Source organism: Rutidosis leptorrhynchoides, chromosome 10 (assembly GCF_046630445.1).
Source record: "Rutidosis leptorrhynchoides isolate AG116_Rl617_1_P2 chromosome 10, CSIRO_AGI_Rlap_v1, whole genome shotgun sequence".
Lineage (NCBI taxonomy): Eukaryota > Viridiplantae > Streptophyta > Magnoliopsida > Asterales > Asteraceae > Rutidosis > Rutidosis leptorrhynchoides.
Genome location: NC_092342.1, coordinates 282,049,537 through 282,068,567, shown reverse-complemented (window position 1 = coordinate 282,068,567; position 19,031 = coordinate 282,049,537). Strand labels below are relative to the sequence as shown.

Genomic DNA, 19,031 nt, shown 5'->3' with positions numbered 1-19,031 from the left:
AAGGTGCCGAAACCTGTGGCGCAGATGCCTGCGAGACCTGATGATATGCCGCTATAAGCCTAACCGTATGCGCAGTGCTTTGCTGTTCTGCGGTTATCAGCGTCCAATGAGAATTGGCATCCGGAATGACACCGAACCCCCAACTATTAAGTAATGCCTGTGCATCCGCAGGAGTCAAAAACTGCAAAATTGGACGCGGTGGTTGCCAAGGTTGCAACGGTGTAAACGATGAATTCTGCTGAACACTCTGCGTCTGCAGAGGGATTGAAACCGTGGTACTATAAATAGGTACCTGGCCGCAGCATACCACGTGCGGGCCTACTGTTTCACCGCTAGTGCCTACCAAGATGACCCTTGGATCCACCGCGGAAAAATCCAACCGCGTGGTGGTGACTGGCGAGTTGCCCTTGGTGGTGTAATCCCATCTGGATATATTGGCTTATACCTCTGAAAAGGCTCGCCGGATACAGGCGGAGGATATGGCGCGTATCCCGCTCCCGTAGCCATAGCTTGCGTCTGCTGATTACCAGACGGCGTGTTTTGATTATCTGTTTGAGTACGTTCCGATGATTCCCCGGAAGTCATGATACTGTTAAAGAAAAAATTCAAAAAATTTTGTGAATAATAAGCCTTACAATTCAAAACTTTAAAAGAAAAAACAAATAAACATGTCTTGAATTAGTTCGGCTCTCAATGAAAGCACCACTTGATCATGCATATTTTAACCACAGGGTTTAATATGCATGCTCAACACGTTAAAAGGGTGGGGTTTAAGGATCTTAGAACAAGGCTCTCCGGTTCGGCTACCGTGAATAACCCTGGCCGACATGATGATGTCGGCGGAGTGGCCAAGTGACTAAGTCCACCTTTAATGACGGTCGTCGATTAGAAGGCTCCAAATAAGGTCGTAGGTGCTAGTTAATCAAGAAACTAACCTGTTAACCTTTAGAGGATGCTAGATGATGTTGTTACGTAAGGTGTATACTAGGAGACGACTACGTAACGTGATGATCCTTAGAATGATAGTTAGGGTTTGTATATATAGGCAAACCCTAATTCTAGAATCATCCGAGATAATGGCAATCCTTTCCATAACAAACTCCCCCGAATCACGGATGTAATTATGGAAAAGATATTTACTTGATAGCCAAGTAATCGCTGTACCGGGAACAAAGGCATTAGATACGAATCCGCATACCGCATAACGAGCATAAGCACACGCATACGCACACTAGTGAGTGCCCGCATACATATGTGGTGCGCATGCAGGTTGCGGTATCATTACCTATTTTGTTATTTTGTAATCTTCAAGGTATGATACATCATAGCTCCTCGCAGTTACAAATCATTTTCCTCGGTTCATTTTTGAAATTGAATTTGGTTTCGGTTTCGGTTTTCGGTTTTGCCTTCAGAATTTTAAAATCATATAAACCGAGGAAACTAAAACTGAACCGATGAACACCCTTAGGGTCTAAGTCGCTGATTTCAAAATCATCAACAATAAAATGCAGTCTATGACCCCTCAATAAACTGAGAAAACTAAAACCGAACTGACGAACACCCCTATGAATGATCTTAGCCGTTGAGATTGTGTGCCCATCCTTCCCCTCAATATGTAGCAGCCTCTATGATCCCACACCAATTAAAAATTGAATAAGAAAGAATGAAAGACGTACTAACAATTATATTGATAAGGGTGGTAATTTCAACCCATATGAGTGAAGCTCGTTGGTTTAAGTAAATTTTACTGCTATTGGTACGCATGCATGCACAAGTATGAGCAATCACAAACAACAAGAAAGTAAAACAGTCCACAAGGGATGGAAAATTAACAATCCAAACAAATGAATTTACATATTTATTTATAGTAATAACTAATAAGAGGTATATACAAATCGTAGATGCCACCTTTATGATAATAAAAAACCGAATCAAAAATTAAAAAATGTGACTAATACGGAGAATGTTTTGCCAAAGATATGTTTATCTACAAAAGAATGTGTATAGCTTGAATCCGATTTGTGGACAGAAGGCTTTTAACTAATAGTCTAAAATCTGTAACCATAACCAAGTAGTGCAGATGGCTTTCGGTTAGGGGTGGTGCTACGGCTGCTGGCATTTGATACTGAACCTGAACCTGAACCTGAACCAGCATCACCGTTTTCGAATTGGTCACTATACCTACGGCTGTGGCCATTTGACCCAAATCTAGAATCCAGCTCTGTGGGACCATTAGCAGCTGAATTAAAAGCAGACATCCAGTCATTACCTGATGTGGGTCCCTTACTACTTGAACTTTCTGTTAACGTTTAAGGATAAAATCAGTTCAGATCGAGATTTTAAATACGAACGAAAGAATTAAAGCAACGATGAATTGAATACCTGCAGGAACACCATTGGACATGGTTGAAGCTGCAGGTACATGAGTATCATGAATGCTTAATTCCTTGGTGAGTTTGGAGAGAAGATAAGCTTGTCGCTGAATTTTCTCTCGTTTACGTTTCACGTTATCGTCCTCTTGAAGCAGTTCTTCGATCCTCGATGTACTTTGGGAGCTTTTAAACAATCACCACACAAGTAAGCTATGATCAGAAGATTTTGCTTTCATATATTTACAAATTAAAATTAAATTGATGATATGATGCGCGTATAGGTTATGGATTAAGTAAATTCTGTAACTAGAATTCTGTTTACATTCGGGTCAATTAAAGGTGGTAACTTCGAACCAATTACATACGAATAGGTTGATTCAGGATATGTTATATCTCTAGTGGGTCAAACAGGTAATATAATAAAGAAGATTAACCATAATAGGAATATGTCAAGTGGGTCAAAATGTTGAACATGTCAAAAGTCGCCCAAATCCACTGGGTCTTATTGATTGGTAAAACCAACTTAAGCATTTTCTAAATCGAAATCTTTTGTAATCATACTTGACATACTAGTTATTTGTTATATATTATTCTAAATTTCGGATCAACAGAACCTGACCTGCACCAGAAACTTCCTGTTTTGACCCATGACCCAACCCACCTTACCCACTACGATCAAAGAAATCTGTGCAGTGTTCAGTGATATCTACTTGTAATGTAATCGACATGGAGTATATTACAGCCACTAACCTAATGGAAACATAAAGCTTATTGAGCATGTCTTCTTTAGACTTTTCTACTTGGCATAGAACAATCGCCTGCACAACCAAAAAAAACCAGTGCGAAGATAAATGAATAAAAATTTTTAATTGCGACACCACAAAGATAAGATCGAACGGATAAATACCTTCGGAACATTCGCTGCAAGGCTGTTCAAAACGGCTTCACAATAACCGCGCACTTCCTGAGCCATCCAACGAAGTTCTTCATCTGGATCTGCAGGCTTTTGGGCCATTGGATCCTAAAAAATTTACAAATAGCTAGAGTCAAGACGTAATTATACCGAACAATACCAAAAAGCAGAAGTCCGTGACTCACATGAAAATCATCTGATTGACTTTGCTGAACGGGATGATCATCTGCTTTGTTAATCGCTTGACCCATTTTGGCACCGGTTATGGGTTTTAATCTACTTAACCACTCAGCTTTATCAGCAGAAGTCTCAGCCTTCAGCACAACATCACCTTGATCTGTAAAACCACATACGATTTAATTCGATGTTACAAAACAGACATGACGAACAAGCACTGCGTATTTTCGTACCATCACCTTTTAAGACATTCTTCCACGCAAATTTACTAGTTATCTTGAACACCAAGCTCGGTGCCTTTTCTTCCCCCTTTGACTTCTTAGAAACTTTCGATGAAGAATGTTCCTCGATTTCTTCTACATCACATTCCTAAACCATTTACGGAATTACAATAATTAGCATCTGTTCATAAGGATATTTAAATGACCGATAATAATTTATTATCAGATTGCGTTATCCTATACCGCTAAATTGATGACACCGCGAAAATGGCTCTCATCTGGTCTTTTTGTGTATCCAAGCTGCAGAGAAATACTTTTAACATATGTGAAATTACCACCAAACAGCTATTTTTCAACCAAACCATAAAAGTGGATAAATGACACTTTAAATAATAGAAATTTAAATAAACTGTAAAAATGTATCTAAGAACATGCCTATTATGATAATGTTGTTACTAACCTTCCCAGTTTTCTCATTTAAAACAAACCATCTCCTACTCCATCCTTTAATATTTGCACTTTTCTTTAACAAAAATCCTAAAATAAAGAATAATGGTTACAGATACAACTCCATAAGTATGTAATATAAAGTATGACAGATTATTAGAATAATTAGGACGACCCAACCCAATTGTATAGATGGGCTCGGTCCGTTAGAGTACATTGCGCTGTCCTAATATTCTAATACATATACTTAGAATATCTATGATAATCCGTATAACATAAGTAGAAAACTAAGAAAGAAGTCAAACGACCTGCTGTTATCTCCCCCTCAGCTCCTACAGTTTTCAACGCGTGCGTGGGACCCTCTTGCACATCTTTATCTTTTGTCGTAACTTTCAATAATTTAACAGTCCATCCAGGTTCTTTCCCTCCTGGTTGAGGACTAGTTGCCTAAACAAAGTACAAAAGCGTGGAATGTGAAAGTACAAATAATATATACATCTTGCAGTTAATATAAATCGGACTTACCCTACTTAGTAATGATGGCTCAGCATCATCAACAGCCTTTTTCGAAGATTTTGTTTTAATCTCTTCTTCCCGTCTTTGCCTTTCCATTCTGACATGAATGATTTTATTTTTTACTATTATATTTTAACAGAATTAAAAATGTGTATGTCCATTTTTAGTAACTTGATACTTATACCTTCTTTGCACGAGCCGGATGAAATGTTGTGGTGGGACAAACACGCGCTCCATGTCAACAAGTGCAGTCACCATGATCTTAGCGTCATTTTTAAACTCCTCCAGAGCAGCAGTTGCTATTGCCACAACCTGGTTGTATTAATGTACAGCATAATAATAATAAATAATCATTAAATAAATTAAAGACGGATAAATAAGTTGGAAGACTGTAGTGGTACTAGATATATATGCATACCTCTCTCTTGAATGAAGGATATCTTCCTAAACTTTGTATCGCATTTGCTGTTTCGAAAACTGTATCCACTAGCACGAGATGAACCTGTATTTAATTATCAAATTAAACCTGAGTTAAGGCAAAAAGAAAAGAAAAAAAAACGCGAAGAGTGTGAATTTCACCTCTTCGACACAGAGACGGGATGGTTCTTTTGCCATATCTAATACAGTTTTTATTAAAAATCGCAGTCCTTTTTCTGGAGAGATAAGATATGGTTGATAACCATCAGCTTCAAGCACAACCTGATACCAAAATCCATATTCAATCTAAACGATTAAAATTGTTTTCAGTGAAATAAATTTAATGAAGATGGCAACACTACGTACCCTCTTAACCGTATCAAAGTCGAAATGTCTGTCTAGAGGAATCTGTTTGATTCTGTTAGGAAAGTTACCTTCAAAACTTGCAACAACTTTCCAACCGCTCCCCTGAAAAAGTTAGTACCGAATTGTATCAGAAAGCTAATTATACATTGTTCTATGAGATGAACTTGCCTGGCAAAGCAAACCCAAACAGTTCAAAAGGGTCCAATGGGTTTCGATCCGTTAAAAAAAGCTGACCCATATGGGTTCGACCCAAACCCGACCCGACCAGATTTCCAGGTATAAGATGAAGCCACAAATTATCAAAATGTGTGTAAACAAGGATGAACATGTGTCTTCCTTGTTCAGGCTAACCGGGAAAGGGATTATTTTTCCTCATATGTACGCAACCTAACTGGGTTACCGTTTTCAACCCTTTTCCCTGGCCATCCCAATCATAAGGAGATTAAGTGATATGTCAAAATAGTAGACCAATGAGAAACAAAAGGTAATAAAAGAAAACATAAAACCAAATGTATTTGGCTATAATCATGTAACTCTGCAAGTTAACTAAATGATGCACACCAAATTACATAAAACATAAGAATCAAATTTATTAACATCTTAAGTTTAAGCCCGCTAGTGCTTCATTGCAATATCTTACCTCCCAACCCATTATATGTTGAAGAAATCTGTCCTCGAATTCACGACAAAGCTCCAAAGCCAAAGCCATTTTACCTTCAGAACTACTCACCATTGATTCTCCAAGCCTTACCAACTCATCCTGCACACTTCCAAACTTCCCTTGAAGCCTGCGCACAATAAAAAAACCATTAAATTGAAGGCCTAAGCATTTAAAAAAAAAAAAAAAAAAAAAACTGAAGGCCTAAAGGCAAAGCAACTGAAAGGGATATATGTAAAGATGAGATACCACCTCTGCAAAATAACCACCAGGGCCGGTCCGTTAAATTAAGTACTTAGCACGAGGTGGAAGAAGAGGCCCTTAGGTCGTAACGAATAATATAAGCTATTTGAATAAGACCCTTAGGCCTAATGAATAATATAAGCATTTCAAAAAATGTTCTTTGAGTCTTGCTAGAATGCTAGTGGACTTTGATTTCTTCTTTTTCTGTGGCCTTTGATTGTTCTTTTTGGGTCTATTGTGCTTCTCATTCGTTGCTTAAGTTGTGTTTTTATAGTTTTCATGTTTTCCAAATCTCCGATTATGTCTATATACATAAAAAAAAAATTGGGTCCCTGAAAACCCTGGGCCCCGAGCAGTCGATCACATTGTTCCCCCTCCGGGCCTCCCCTGATAACCACATACCAAACATCAATAACAACAAACATTTGTATTTTCTATAGAAAAGATCGTTGGATCTTTCAATCAGACATCTGACTCTTGTATCTTTTACTGTAGATCTTTTGATCTAAATTTATTTAATTCCAGTTTTTTGCAGAAAAAAAAATTGTCTTGGTGACATAAAAGTTCCATCAGCATACAAAGAACGTTACTTGTAAAATGTTTAAAATCTCATCAACAGTTGAAAACACAGGTAACAAAATGATCCATCTTACCCTGACAAAAGCCTAGGAAGCCTGAATTTCATATGGTTACTGATTTGATCAGAAAGGGTTGCCACCAAGGCTAATCTACCAAGTTTACTTTCAGGTGCTCCGGTCAATATAGATTTTAAACTTTCACATTCAGCTTGCATTGAGTTTTCTAGCGAGCTATCCGAACTCGACTGTGCTGATGCGATCGAAACGGATTGACCAATTACAGCAACCCACGGAATATCGATTGTAGTGTGTGGTCCTTGGCCTAAAAGAAGTGCTTCAATGGCTGCAACAGCTTTGGGATCCGAAGACACGTGGTCTATTTTACTGATGACACCAACAGTTCTTGTATCTATAAACAATACATAATTACGTTTAAGTACAGTGAAGAACTGAAGTAAAGCAAGATTTTAGACGTACACTCTCGATCGTATTCCTTTGCGATTCGGAGGGATTTAGCTTTAGAAACTTCTTGTGCTTTAGAAGCTGGTATTACAACCATCAAAAGTGCATCATTGTGCTGCACATATTCCCTCTGCAGGAATAGCACATAAATAGATATCTCATAAGAATATATATAGTTTGAAGTTCATAGCAAAATAAACAAATAGTAGTAATTAATAATGAAATGTAAAAAATAAAAAAACACACCAATGAATCATCAAGGTTTCCTTTGTCAACTCCAGGCAAATCAACCAGCTTCAAAGGAGGTGCTATATTGCATAAGATCGAGTTAGCAAAAACGTAGAAGAACTTCATATTATATGTAATGTAATATATAACTATAACTAGAAAAAAATTCGACCGCACGTTGCTGCGGTTGTATTCGACGCGCGGTCGAATTTGGATATACGTTGCTTGGTAGCTAATATACCTAGCAGGTTGGGTTGTTTGTTGGACGTGTATGTATATGTATGTAATATAGCCCGAAATATTTAGTGTTTTTTTAACGATGTCCGTTTCGCGTATAGTTAGTCGCGTTGTGTTCGTAAAATTATTTCGAGTTAAACGGTGGTCTAGAAAAAATTTAACTCGCACCGAGCGAGAATATATGGCCCGTTATCTAGTGTTTTTCTAACGATGTCCGTTTCGCACGTAGTTAGTCCCGTTGTGTTCATTAGATTTTTTCGAGTTGAACGGTGGTCTCGGAAAAATTTAACTCGCACCGAGCGAGAAGATAGGGCCCGTTAAAAATTAGGGTGGAATTAGTTTCTTTTATTTTAATAAAATTATATATTTACGCTTTCTACCCTTGAAAAAGTTTAAAGTTGAGGGGCCGTTGTGTAAATTGAGCTGAACTTGAGGGACCGTTTGTAGTGTGAACGCAAGCTCAAAACCACAATCCGAAAGAACTGAAACGAAGAAATCTGGCGCGTGTTTTAGTATGCATGGATAATAGTGAGTAAACTAACCTGTACTCGTTATCAGTTTCATATATATTTCGTCACGGCTCTTGCTTGATAATTTACTAAGTTTGTCCTGTAAAGAACGCCGAAGCGCACCTATAATTTGGACAAAAAATGATCAGAATCAATATCACTAGAAGATCAGTCTACAAGATTCAAGAAAACACAGTTTATCTTCTTTTGTTATGAATAACCAATGGACTCACTTGCAGACACGGGTTGTGATTTACTGTCAATTTGCAATATGATCGATTTGCTGTTTAAGTTTCCATCCTTCTCTAGTTCTACGCATATAGGTGCACGAGTTGCACCACCTTCACCAGTCGGCTGCACCAACAAAGACTAATTCACACAATCTTTTCTAACTTCTTGTATAAACAGTAGGAAACTTAACTAAAACGGATAAGGTTTTTGATATTCAGGTTATCCAGGGAAGGGGAGTATTTTTACTCAGACGTGCGTAGCCTTATTTCTGGCCACAGGCCCTAGTGAGGTTTGAACCTGAAACCTTTTGTGAAGTAGGCAATCTTGTGGGTAATAGGAGATTTAACTGTTACTCCGTATCTGTTTTCTACACTAACCGCCGGCATTTAAGTATAACAACTTTTGATATATATTATGACAATGAAAGGGTTTTTCGACTTTGCACCCAGTGGATTTTTTTTCCTCAAAACCTACATATTTTGCCCAAAAACCTTCAAATTTTGCTCAAAATTCTCCAACTTTTGTCCCAAATCATTCAAATTTTGCCCAAAAACATTCAACTTTTGCCCCAAAACCTTCATAGTTTTTCTAAAAACCTCAATTTTTTGCCCCAAAACCTCCATATTTTGTCCAAAAAAATTGCTACGGTTTTAATTTTTTTGCCCCCGGTGAAAAAAATTCTAGTTCCGCCACTGGTTGAAAACAGCAAGTGAGTAATCCTGTTTGGCTGCGTATATTAGAGTATGAGGTTGGATTACTCGCACTCACGGGTAACCCGAACTGAGAAAACCTTAGAGCTTTTTAGTGTAAATCGTAGTGTTTTTTTACAAAAATGAAACATTTAAACCTTACTCATAAAGTCCGAACCGAAAGAAAACAAGAACAATCTCTTACCAGGGCCGGGTGTCCGATCAAACTGTTCAAGACTGCTGATTTACCTGCACCCTGATCAATTTGTAGCCCGCAATTAGAAACTAAAAACCATGCTCCAACTGAAGGAATAATATCTAATAACAATAGAGCTAGGGCAAAAAATAAGCCAACTACCTAAAACAATTTCTAACTGCATTGAAGCGCAATTAGTTATCATGACTAGACACAACCGAACAAGTAAACAATCAAATAATATGAAATAATGCTTTTTAAATTTTCAGATTAAACAAGCTTACAGTATTGCCAAGAGCTACAACGTTTAAAAATGTGGAAGGGCGTCCTGAAGATGATGATGAGTTATCATCAATATCGTCGTCGTTAAGCACAGTTGCAGCTTGCCGCATTGAATCTGAAAGTAGAACCAATTCTTCCCACCCTTCCATATCTGATCTGGCAGCTATAAATAGAAAGATGTTGAATCCGATTTATATATACAGATCAAGTAATGAGGTATTTAATTTAATGTCTATCGAGGATGAATAGATTAGACGATTTGTGAAATAAAATATGGAAATGTGAATCTGTTGTGTGATTTTGGAGGAAAAAGGAGAACGTGGCAGGGTTATAACTGAATTTTGAAACTGTTATATTGTTGTTGTAATATATAACCATAACTGTTTTCAGAATTCTGGTGAAATACACATTCTAATGCAAGTTAGCACTCCGTTATGATATTATGATTACGATTATATATAAAAAATAAAAAGATTGTTTCACTTTTTGTATGCACGGTCTCAATTAACACTACACGTATAACATAACGGATCATAAAAATTGCATGAAACATATTTTAAAGATAATGGAAAGGAAAAAAATAGTAAGCGACTCTGCTGGGGATCGAACCCAGAATCTCTGGTTTCGTAGACCAGCGCCTTATCCATTGGGCCACAGAGTCATTTTTTTTTATTTGTTTTGTGTAGCTATATATTCAAAGAATTTATAGAAAATGTAATCAAGTTAACTGGCTCAAAATTGTGATATTTTAATTCCAATCATGTTTAATTTTTATAGATCTATTTTCATAAGCATTTACAGTGGTATTGACAAAGTTGAATAGAACTGAAAAACATACTCCATCTCAATAAAACAAATGTAGTTTTCTTTTTTTAATCGTCTTAAATTAACGGTCTATTTTTATATATAAACTAGCCTTTAAGAGCCCGTGATAAAACTAAGTATAAAATCAAAACGAACTTATCAACATTATCGAAGCCACATAAATATATAGTCATCGTATAGTACATAGCCAACGTATATTAAATATCAATATTATAGGATAATTGTCATATATTGTTCTTACTATTTGTTCCTAAAGATATTGCAATGAGATGGGATGCTATTAAAATGTGTCGGTATTTTAACATATTGCAAAATCAAGACATATAACAAATGGTAATATGTGAAGAAATCATATCAGTGGCTAATAACAACATAACAGTGACAACAACTCACCAGATCACTGCAGTTACTATAAATAAAGACATCTAGAAGTGTTGAAAAGCTTATCTAAACGTGTTTTTGAACACATCTACATGTCACATGTCTACTTGACAAATATTATATAGAGGAGTCTTCAAACCGGCCTTCATATTATTAATTAGGCCTGTTATCAATTTAATTTGGCGCCCTGTTTCTAACAACCGCTCTAGTTGATATGTTATATCGGTCTTGTTGATATTGTCACCGGTCTATTTGATACAATTTATCCGGTTTTCATGTTAACAGCATAATAAGCAAATGTTCCAGAACCACACCAACAAATCAAAATAACAATTTTCTCAAAAATGTATAACCAAAACAATACTAAAACAAACTATAATATATTATATACCTACAATATATTTGGGTAAAAAATTCCATAATAATCAAATCGTACAAGTTACACATTTTGATAACTTGTGAACAAAACTAACTACACATAACAATTAACGATATGATAAGGACATAATTTTTTCACAACCAAATATACATTTAAGAGCCCGTACGCTGCACAGCTAAAACTACTACTATGTTAGACTAAAAAGGAATGTATTCATCACATACTCTAACTAACATGCTTTTAGTATAGTTGTTGCAAACTTCACAGAAAAACTCAAAATTGTGGAAAAAACTAATCAGAATGGGTTCATTGTTCACAATATCAAATGGATACATCTTGCTACATCCAACTATAGTAAACAAAATTTAATATTAAACTACATTGGTCATGAGTTCTATACATACTGGTTGTAACTTGTAAGTCCGTCTCCAATCTACATTGAACTCGAAGACTCCCCACTGCATAAATGTTAATTCACGCTTTGATTCGTATTGTTGAATCGCATTAACAAAAACAATGAAGTTGCAGAGAACAAAGTAATATATCTACAAAATTCTTTCAACAAAGATGTGATTTGGGAACACTAACCGAAAGAGAGCGCAAACTAACGAACCAACTCCAAATTAGCAAACCTACAATAAAAAAAACCACTAAAATCAAAAACCCATAAACATAAACGAACAAAAAATAAATAAAATCTATAAACCCTAATAATAAATAAAATGAACAATAAATTGATAAACTGTACCAGGGCGCTTCTATCTTAAATTCAATTGAATTTTTACACCTTACAGAACTATCCTACTGTCTTACAAATGCAATACTGATAAAGAAGTATACAAAAAAAAAAAAAAATTACAATTGGAGTGCACCTGGGATTTTGGCTGGCTTGCTGCCCAAATATATCTGCAGCTTTTCATGGTTAGAAATTAGAAAAAAAAAAAAAAAAAAAATCTCTAGGCTTGTAGAATACATACGATAGTCACCACTCACTCAACCTTTGAATAACATCAAAATGTATTTTTTTTATTTTTTTTTAAAAAGGCAAGGATATGCCACTTCAATTAACCTATGTTAAAGCAGAATTACATGCCAAAAAACACAAATTAGACGAAAAAAATTGAAAAGCAGTGTCTCTGAGGTTGCAATCAACAAACTCTGAATATATAGTTTGTCAACCACAATCGGTGCATCTGAGGTAACCAAAATTGATTCAGAAATTCGTTTCACCATAGAAAAAAAAAGCATTAAGATGTAAACAATTTCATACCCATAAACTAACCTGACATCAAATCGATCAATTGATTTTGAGATTTGCACCAAGTCTTTATGTAGCTTATGTTCACCATCATAACAATTGTGAACTATTACAATAACAATAACAGTTGTTTTAAAGTAAGTACACTAATATCAGTCCATAACTTAACATCATCAAAATAACAAATCCTAGTTATCGAGTAACAATTCTAACTTGTATAATAACCCATAAAAAGTAGTAAGTGGTATGGTGTACTTACAAGTATTATAGAATCATGTCCATCCCGATATGTGCATTTACTTGTCCACATCCCCAGCGGAAAACAACATACAGATCATTAGTAAAAGTGAAATGGGCCAACGAGCGAAACTACTCCAATAATTTTCATATATTAGGCAAATAAAGCATATGCCTGATCAATAAGTTTGATCGGGGTATGGTATCAAGATCCACGACTAATTACTTAAAAACAGGTTTGATTGGACATATAGGGGAGTTTTGAACAAATGAATCATAAGAATGGAAGAAGAAAAAGAGTACCAAAAAGCCAGTGACTCACCCAAAGATGATCTCAATATTTGTGTAAATCATTGATCCATTAGTTAACGAAATCGAAATTTACGAACGAAAGAAAAAAACAGTAAGAAAAAACAGAACAATACCTTAAAGCGATTACGAAGCACATAAACCTCAAACCACAAGGTAAACTCTGAAGCAAAGTAGCAGAGTAAACTGCATAAAGATCCAAGAGGCCATGTAAATAATATGTTTTAATATATTATCAAAGTTCAACTGATTAGGTTCCTAAAGTAAGTTGGTGTCAAAACTTCACTATGTAATATGCAATGACATTACAACCCACAAACTCTACTCCATAGAGGCAACCTAACTGCAAAAAAATCATGAGGTTAGTTTAACTGAATACTTTAACTTATTACATATAACAGAATCAGAGAGGTGTTAACAAGATACATACTCCATTACTTGTTAACTGCAAGGCTATATTGAAATAATGAAGTATGTAGTCAGGAAAAAATGACTTTAATCGTACTAACAATGATAATGTCTATTTAAATGAATCAATAAGTTCACCATGTAGATCAAAACATATATGCTATTGGCATGCCTTTTTTAAAACATATTTTTCAGAATCAACTGTCCATTCTTGAATTTCGAATCCATCCTTTTCTAACTTTGACCTCTAATTTATCAAATGTCCAGCCATAATAGATAATCTGCAACATTCAGAATACAGTCTCAACCTTATAAACTAAACTATGTTAAACATTTCATCAAACACCTTTTGTGCATTTTCCATAATCACTATATCTCTTAAACTACCAATCTGATGTCAAACCCTTCACATATTAGTGCAAGAAACAAAAAATAATTTTCATTTATGTAGTTCATCAAACCACCATACTTACTACAAATTTAACATATTATCTCAAAATGTTGCAGTGGTTTTTGCAATGTAAATGAGTTATATACAAAATATAACACACTCCCTTAAATTACTTTAGGAATACCTTACTTTAAAAAAAATATGAAATTGATTTGAGTTGATCCTTTGTAATAATGTGAACCTGTTCCAAAAGCTTGGGTTCTATCCGCCCCTTTTCAAGAATATGTCCAATTAATTGAAAAGCAATCTCTTGTTTCTCAAGAGCCTCCACCAACTCATCTTACAGTAAATCAATTTATAATACACATAAACATTAACAAACTCATAGTTAAAATAATTTACCGAAATCGTTAATAACAAACTTTTATGGAAATTGTTTTACTTCAAAATTGATTTCGGATGTTATCCATCGTTATCCTGTTTCAGACCAACAATAAGAAACAATTATTGCCAACTAATCAGATAAAAAATACCTGACATGGTTCAGCGGTTGATCCTGTATCGATGGTTGATTTTGAAGAGCGAAACTGAATTTGGTAACCCTAATTTGGCGAACCGATTAACACGATCTGGATTTTTCGATTTTGAAGCGCTGAGAGATAGGTTTCGTAGGTGATGGAATCACCGGTGGAAGAGTGGTTGTCGGATTGCCACGGAGGTGATGATCGGTGGTTTTTGTGGAGGAGAGGTTTTTTTTTTTTTTTTTAAAGGTTATCGATAAAGAATGAGAATGTGAGATTTGAGAAGAGGGTTGGATGGTGCCATGTGGCAGTTTTTTTGGGCTGTTGACGTGTAATTTTCTGACCAATAGTAGTTTGACAAGTGTAGGTGTAGTGAGTAGGGGAATGGATGAATGCCATGTGGCAGTAAGCCACATGGTTCGTAAAGGGTAGAGATAAAATATAAATAAGAATAAGATAAGAATAATAAGTTTAAGTTCTCTGTAGCTTTTTTTATGTATGTAATCTAGATATATAAAGAAAAATTAGGGTAAATTATTAAGTAAACAAAAAGTAATGTGTTAGTTCGAGCCATTTAAAATTCAAATGATTATTGTTCGAGTTCGAGTTCAAGTTCAAGCTCAATTCGCTTTGAACTTAATATATCAAGCTCAAGCTTGGTTCGTTTACTATTATACAAACTCAAGCTCAATTTGATTTCGAGTTGATTACACTCAAGGTTGGAGAATTCGGATCTCGGGGAGATCTCGTTTGGACTTTTTAAGGAGATCTCGGCATCTCGAAATAATCTCGGGGAGATCTCGGATGTTGACTTACGTTGACTTTATAGTTTATTTAATAAAAATATACATAAAAACATAAATATATGTATATTTATATATGTTTTTACGCGATTTTACAAAAATATTCGAGAAATGAGGTAGAAAATCTTATAAATTACGAATTTTACAAATAAATCTTACAAATTAGCAAGAAAATCCGAGAAATCGTGGCTTTGACTAAGTTTGAACCCGTTGACCGAGAAATCTCAGGAGATGAACATCTCGTCTCGTTTGCCTTCTAAAAACGAGATCTCGGGGGAGATCTCGGGAGATTTACAACATTGATTACACTATAATGAATATTCTATATAGTACTCCATAATAATACTATTATTATTATTATTATTTAAGATTTTTATTGTAAAAAAATAATTAATTAATGTTACAAATATAGACTTGTGAGTTTTTTCAAGCTCAATATAGTAAACTCGAGATAGAGTTCGATATAGTAAACTCGATGATCGAACATGCATTTGTCACGTGAACCGGATACATGTCTGATTGCAATGGGTTAACGTTTAAGGAGTTAATGGTTTTAACACTCTTGTTCGGCTACCGTCAATAACCATCGCCGCACCTAGGCTTAGGTGCGCCGCATCTGTGTCTGGAAGTGTGTAGGAAATGTTTTTTAAATGTTGAAATATGGGGACTAGTGTGCAATTTTGCATGGATTCGTGTTTTAACCCCCAAAACTGATCTAGAACTCATTTTTTCTCATCTTCAAGCTTCAAGAATACTCTTTTCAACCTAGTGAGATAATCAAGATGATGATCTTGACAAGGTGGTTAAATAAGCCCACCATCGTTGGATGAAACGAAACGATGGCCAATGGTTTTCATAGGGTTTATGATCAAAGAACATACATGTAATCGTAGATCGTAATCATAGTTTTAGATTAGTTTGTATTCGAGTATCCAAAACGTAATGTCATTATAATGGAGGTTAGAGTTTGTATTGATACTGAAACTTTATACTTATAAATCCTGATAAATTCAGGATTCATCGTAATTACTTTCCATAACAACTTGGTATTAAAGTAGGAAAGTGTCACGACCCTACTTTTTTCGTTATTTTTTTCCGTTTATATTTAACTTCTGTTATTTGATATTCGTGACACGTCATTTCTATGACTTATATTATTATTTTAATAATAATATATTTCTTATTATGTGTTATATGAATATATGCGTTCGTATTTAGAATTGTACGTTTCTACGTATTTTGGATTTCTATCCGGTGAATCGATTCGGTTTGAATAATCAGACTTTTGTGATTTTCGAATCCAAATTATTTTATTTATGATATTTTTATATCATATGAATTTATAAAGTATTTCTATATTTTATTTTTCGCGTGTGCGTATTTCCTCCGAAGATTTAATCGCGTAACCGTGTTTTCGCGAATCGGGATCCGTTCGGGCTTTTGGGCCACAAGATTTTTCACTAGACATCAAGTTGGGCTAAGGGAACTCATTCCCTTACCCCATTAACCGCACGGGGGGGGGGGGGGGGGGGGGGTGTAGTGTGCAAACTTTGTAAACTAGTGCACTTAGATCAAAACACCACTACTTTCATCCATTTTAACCTAATCTAATTTTTTTTTTCTCTCCTTCCTCTCCCTTTTTGGCCATCGCCATCTACACCATCACCATCATCATTCATCAACAATTTTTTCTTGGAATTTAGGGCTTTCAACATAATCGGATTACTCTCATCGTTCTCTACGCGTCTATATCAATTGTTTGTTGATTAGGGTATAATCACAAACCCTAGATTTTTCATTTTAATTTATTTTACAGATTTTGATCTTATATTGATGCTATAGTACTTCTTGTTGTTGTTGTATTGTTGTTATTATGCTTAGAAATGCTCGATTGCGTATGTTTTCGGTTGATCAAATTGTGGACAGCAGATATATTGTTAAAATCAGTGTACTTAACTCATGTTTTTGGTTAATTAAAGTATATAAATGAGTTCCTCTCATCGAGTACATAATTTTAGGCTTTGAATTCATGTCGTTTCGAGTTACGGATAAAAAATTATGCATGATTTAGGGTTTTGTTAAGATTGAAATGTGTTAACTTGTGGGACCAGGTTTGGTCCGACTTTAGGGCCATATTTGGAGTTCTTGGGGTGTACCATTGGGTTAGGATTGATTATGGGATGAACTTTCATGTTCGGGTCATCGAAATCCGAGTCACGGATCACCCGAAATGGCTAAAACAAGTTTTGAAACGGGTTAACGAAATGTTTGGTTCATGGCTATTCTTCACGCCATACGAACTGATATTAGGGTGTTTTTGAGTGTTCTAAGATGTCGAGATAGTTAGTTAGACGAGAATATATATATAAGATTCGTCAAAAATCGACACCCGAGGCTCAAGTTATGACCCGGCGAATATTTAATGATATGGTTATAAAATTTAATTTAGGTTATAAATAATGATTTTCATTATTATTAAATTACGTAGGTTATAAAAGTAATTATTAAAAATTAATACTTATGATATATATTTATTATATCATTTAATATTTATATTATGATTTAATTATTCTTATAATTAAACTTATGATTTAATAATACAATTATTATTTATGGAATACTTATGTTAAGTATAAAACTTATGATACAAGATTGTTATATCAAGACTTATAATAAAGATTAATTATTTATTTATTTAGTATAAGGCTTAGTTATTATTTATTTATAATACAATTTAATTATTAAATACTTATGGTTTAATAATTATAATAAAATACTTATGATATATGTAACATTTCATAATTAATTCAAGATACTTATACTATGATTAACAATTCATTATTAATTAATAATACCTATGATGTGATTAATATTTAATTTATTAATTAAATACTTATATTATATCTATTATATCATTTAAACTTATATTAACTTTATAATTCGAATTAATTCAATTAAACTTATGATATGACATGGTTATACAAAAATTATTTTAAATAATATTATAACTTATATTAATAACGTGATTTACACTTTAAACTTCAAGATTGAGTAAGTTTGACTAAGGTTGACTTTTGAGTTGACTTTCTATTGACTTTGACTTTCAGTTGACTTTTGTTGATTTTTCTAATTAAGAAAACTTTCTAAAAATAGCAACTTTCTAAAAATAGAAATTTTCCAAAAATAGAAACTTTCCAAAAATAGAAAGTTTTTAAAAAAAAGAAACTTTCCAAAAATGAAAACATTCTAAAAATAGAAAATACGTGTTATACGCTGTCCTGATCATACCGAATTATACCGATTGATGTTCTTTACAACAAGTATTATGGTTATCATACTAAGACTTGACCTAAGTTAGTTATTTATATCGACCTGCTTTCTTTTTAGGTCGGAGTTGTGATCATTCTTGATCACTTTACCTTTGTTGTTCGCTTATCTGTTTCATTTGCTTCGTTTGCTTTGAGGTGAGTTATAGTCCCATTTTTCATACTATTTTAAGGTATTTTTGGGATGAGATTACATGCGACTTTTGTTTTACATTTTAGACACAAGTGGAAATTAATTTAAGTTATTCATTGTGAGTTGAACGACAATATTTCCTAATCTGGTAACTGTAATCACTGCTTTCTACTGGTGAACGCGAATCCTATGGATAGATCTATCGGGCTTGACAGCCCCATTTCGAGCTAGTCGCGCTAACAATTTATAATCGGAATGTATTAGTACTTCGTAATTTTTGAAGGTACACATGTTCAGTGTATATTGTTGTATGGTAAG

The 19,031-nt window shown here is 34.5% G+C and overlaps 1 protein-coding gene and 1 non-coding gene across 4 annotated transcripts; both read right to left on the bottom strand.

The window, feature by feature from the left end:
• Positions 1-1,939: 1,939 nt before the first annotated feature.
• LOC139871772 (dynamin-2A-like) lies at positions 1,940-9,891 on the bottom strand. Of its 3 annotated transcripts, none has more exons than XM_071859500.1 (22): positions 9,745-9,891; positions 9,470-9,520; positions 8,578-8,698; positions 8,378-8,467; positions 7,615-7,678; positions 7,386-7,498; positions 6,984-7,317; positions 6,070-6,217; positions 5,430-5,531; positions 5,226-5,345; positions 5,065-5,148; positions 4,831-4,958; positions 4,656-4,743; positions 4,439-4,577; positions 4,144-4,220; positions 3,927-3,983; positions 3,696-3,831; positions 3,471-3,622; positions 3,280-3,393; positions 3,123-3,190; positions 2,383-2,555; positions 1,940-2,299 (listed from the first exon to the last, which is right to left on the bottom strand). In XM_071859500.1, the coding sequence occupies exons 1-22, from the start codon at positions 9,889-9,891 to the stop codon at positions 2,049-2,051; spliced, it is 2,757 nt and encodes a 918-aa protein (XP_071715601.1). In that variant the 3' UTR covers positions 1,940-2,048. The 3 variants fall into 3 exon arrangements, with proteins under 3 accessions (XP_071715601.1, XP_071715603.1, XP_071715602.1); XM_071859502.1 differs by having other exon boundaries at positions 3,471-3,616; XM_071859501.1 differs by having other exon boundaries at positions 3,702-3,831.
• A 439-nt stretch (positions 9,892-10,330) lies between these two features.
• Positions 10,331-10,403, bottom strand: TRNAR-ACG (transfer RNA arginine (anticodon ACG)). Its single transcript has one exon. It is a non-coding gene; the product is annotated as a tRNA-Arg (tRNA).
• Between the last annotated feature and the right edge of the window lie 8,628 nt (positions 10,404-19,031).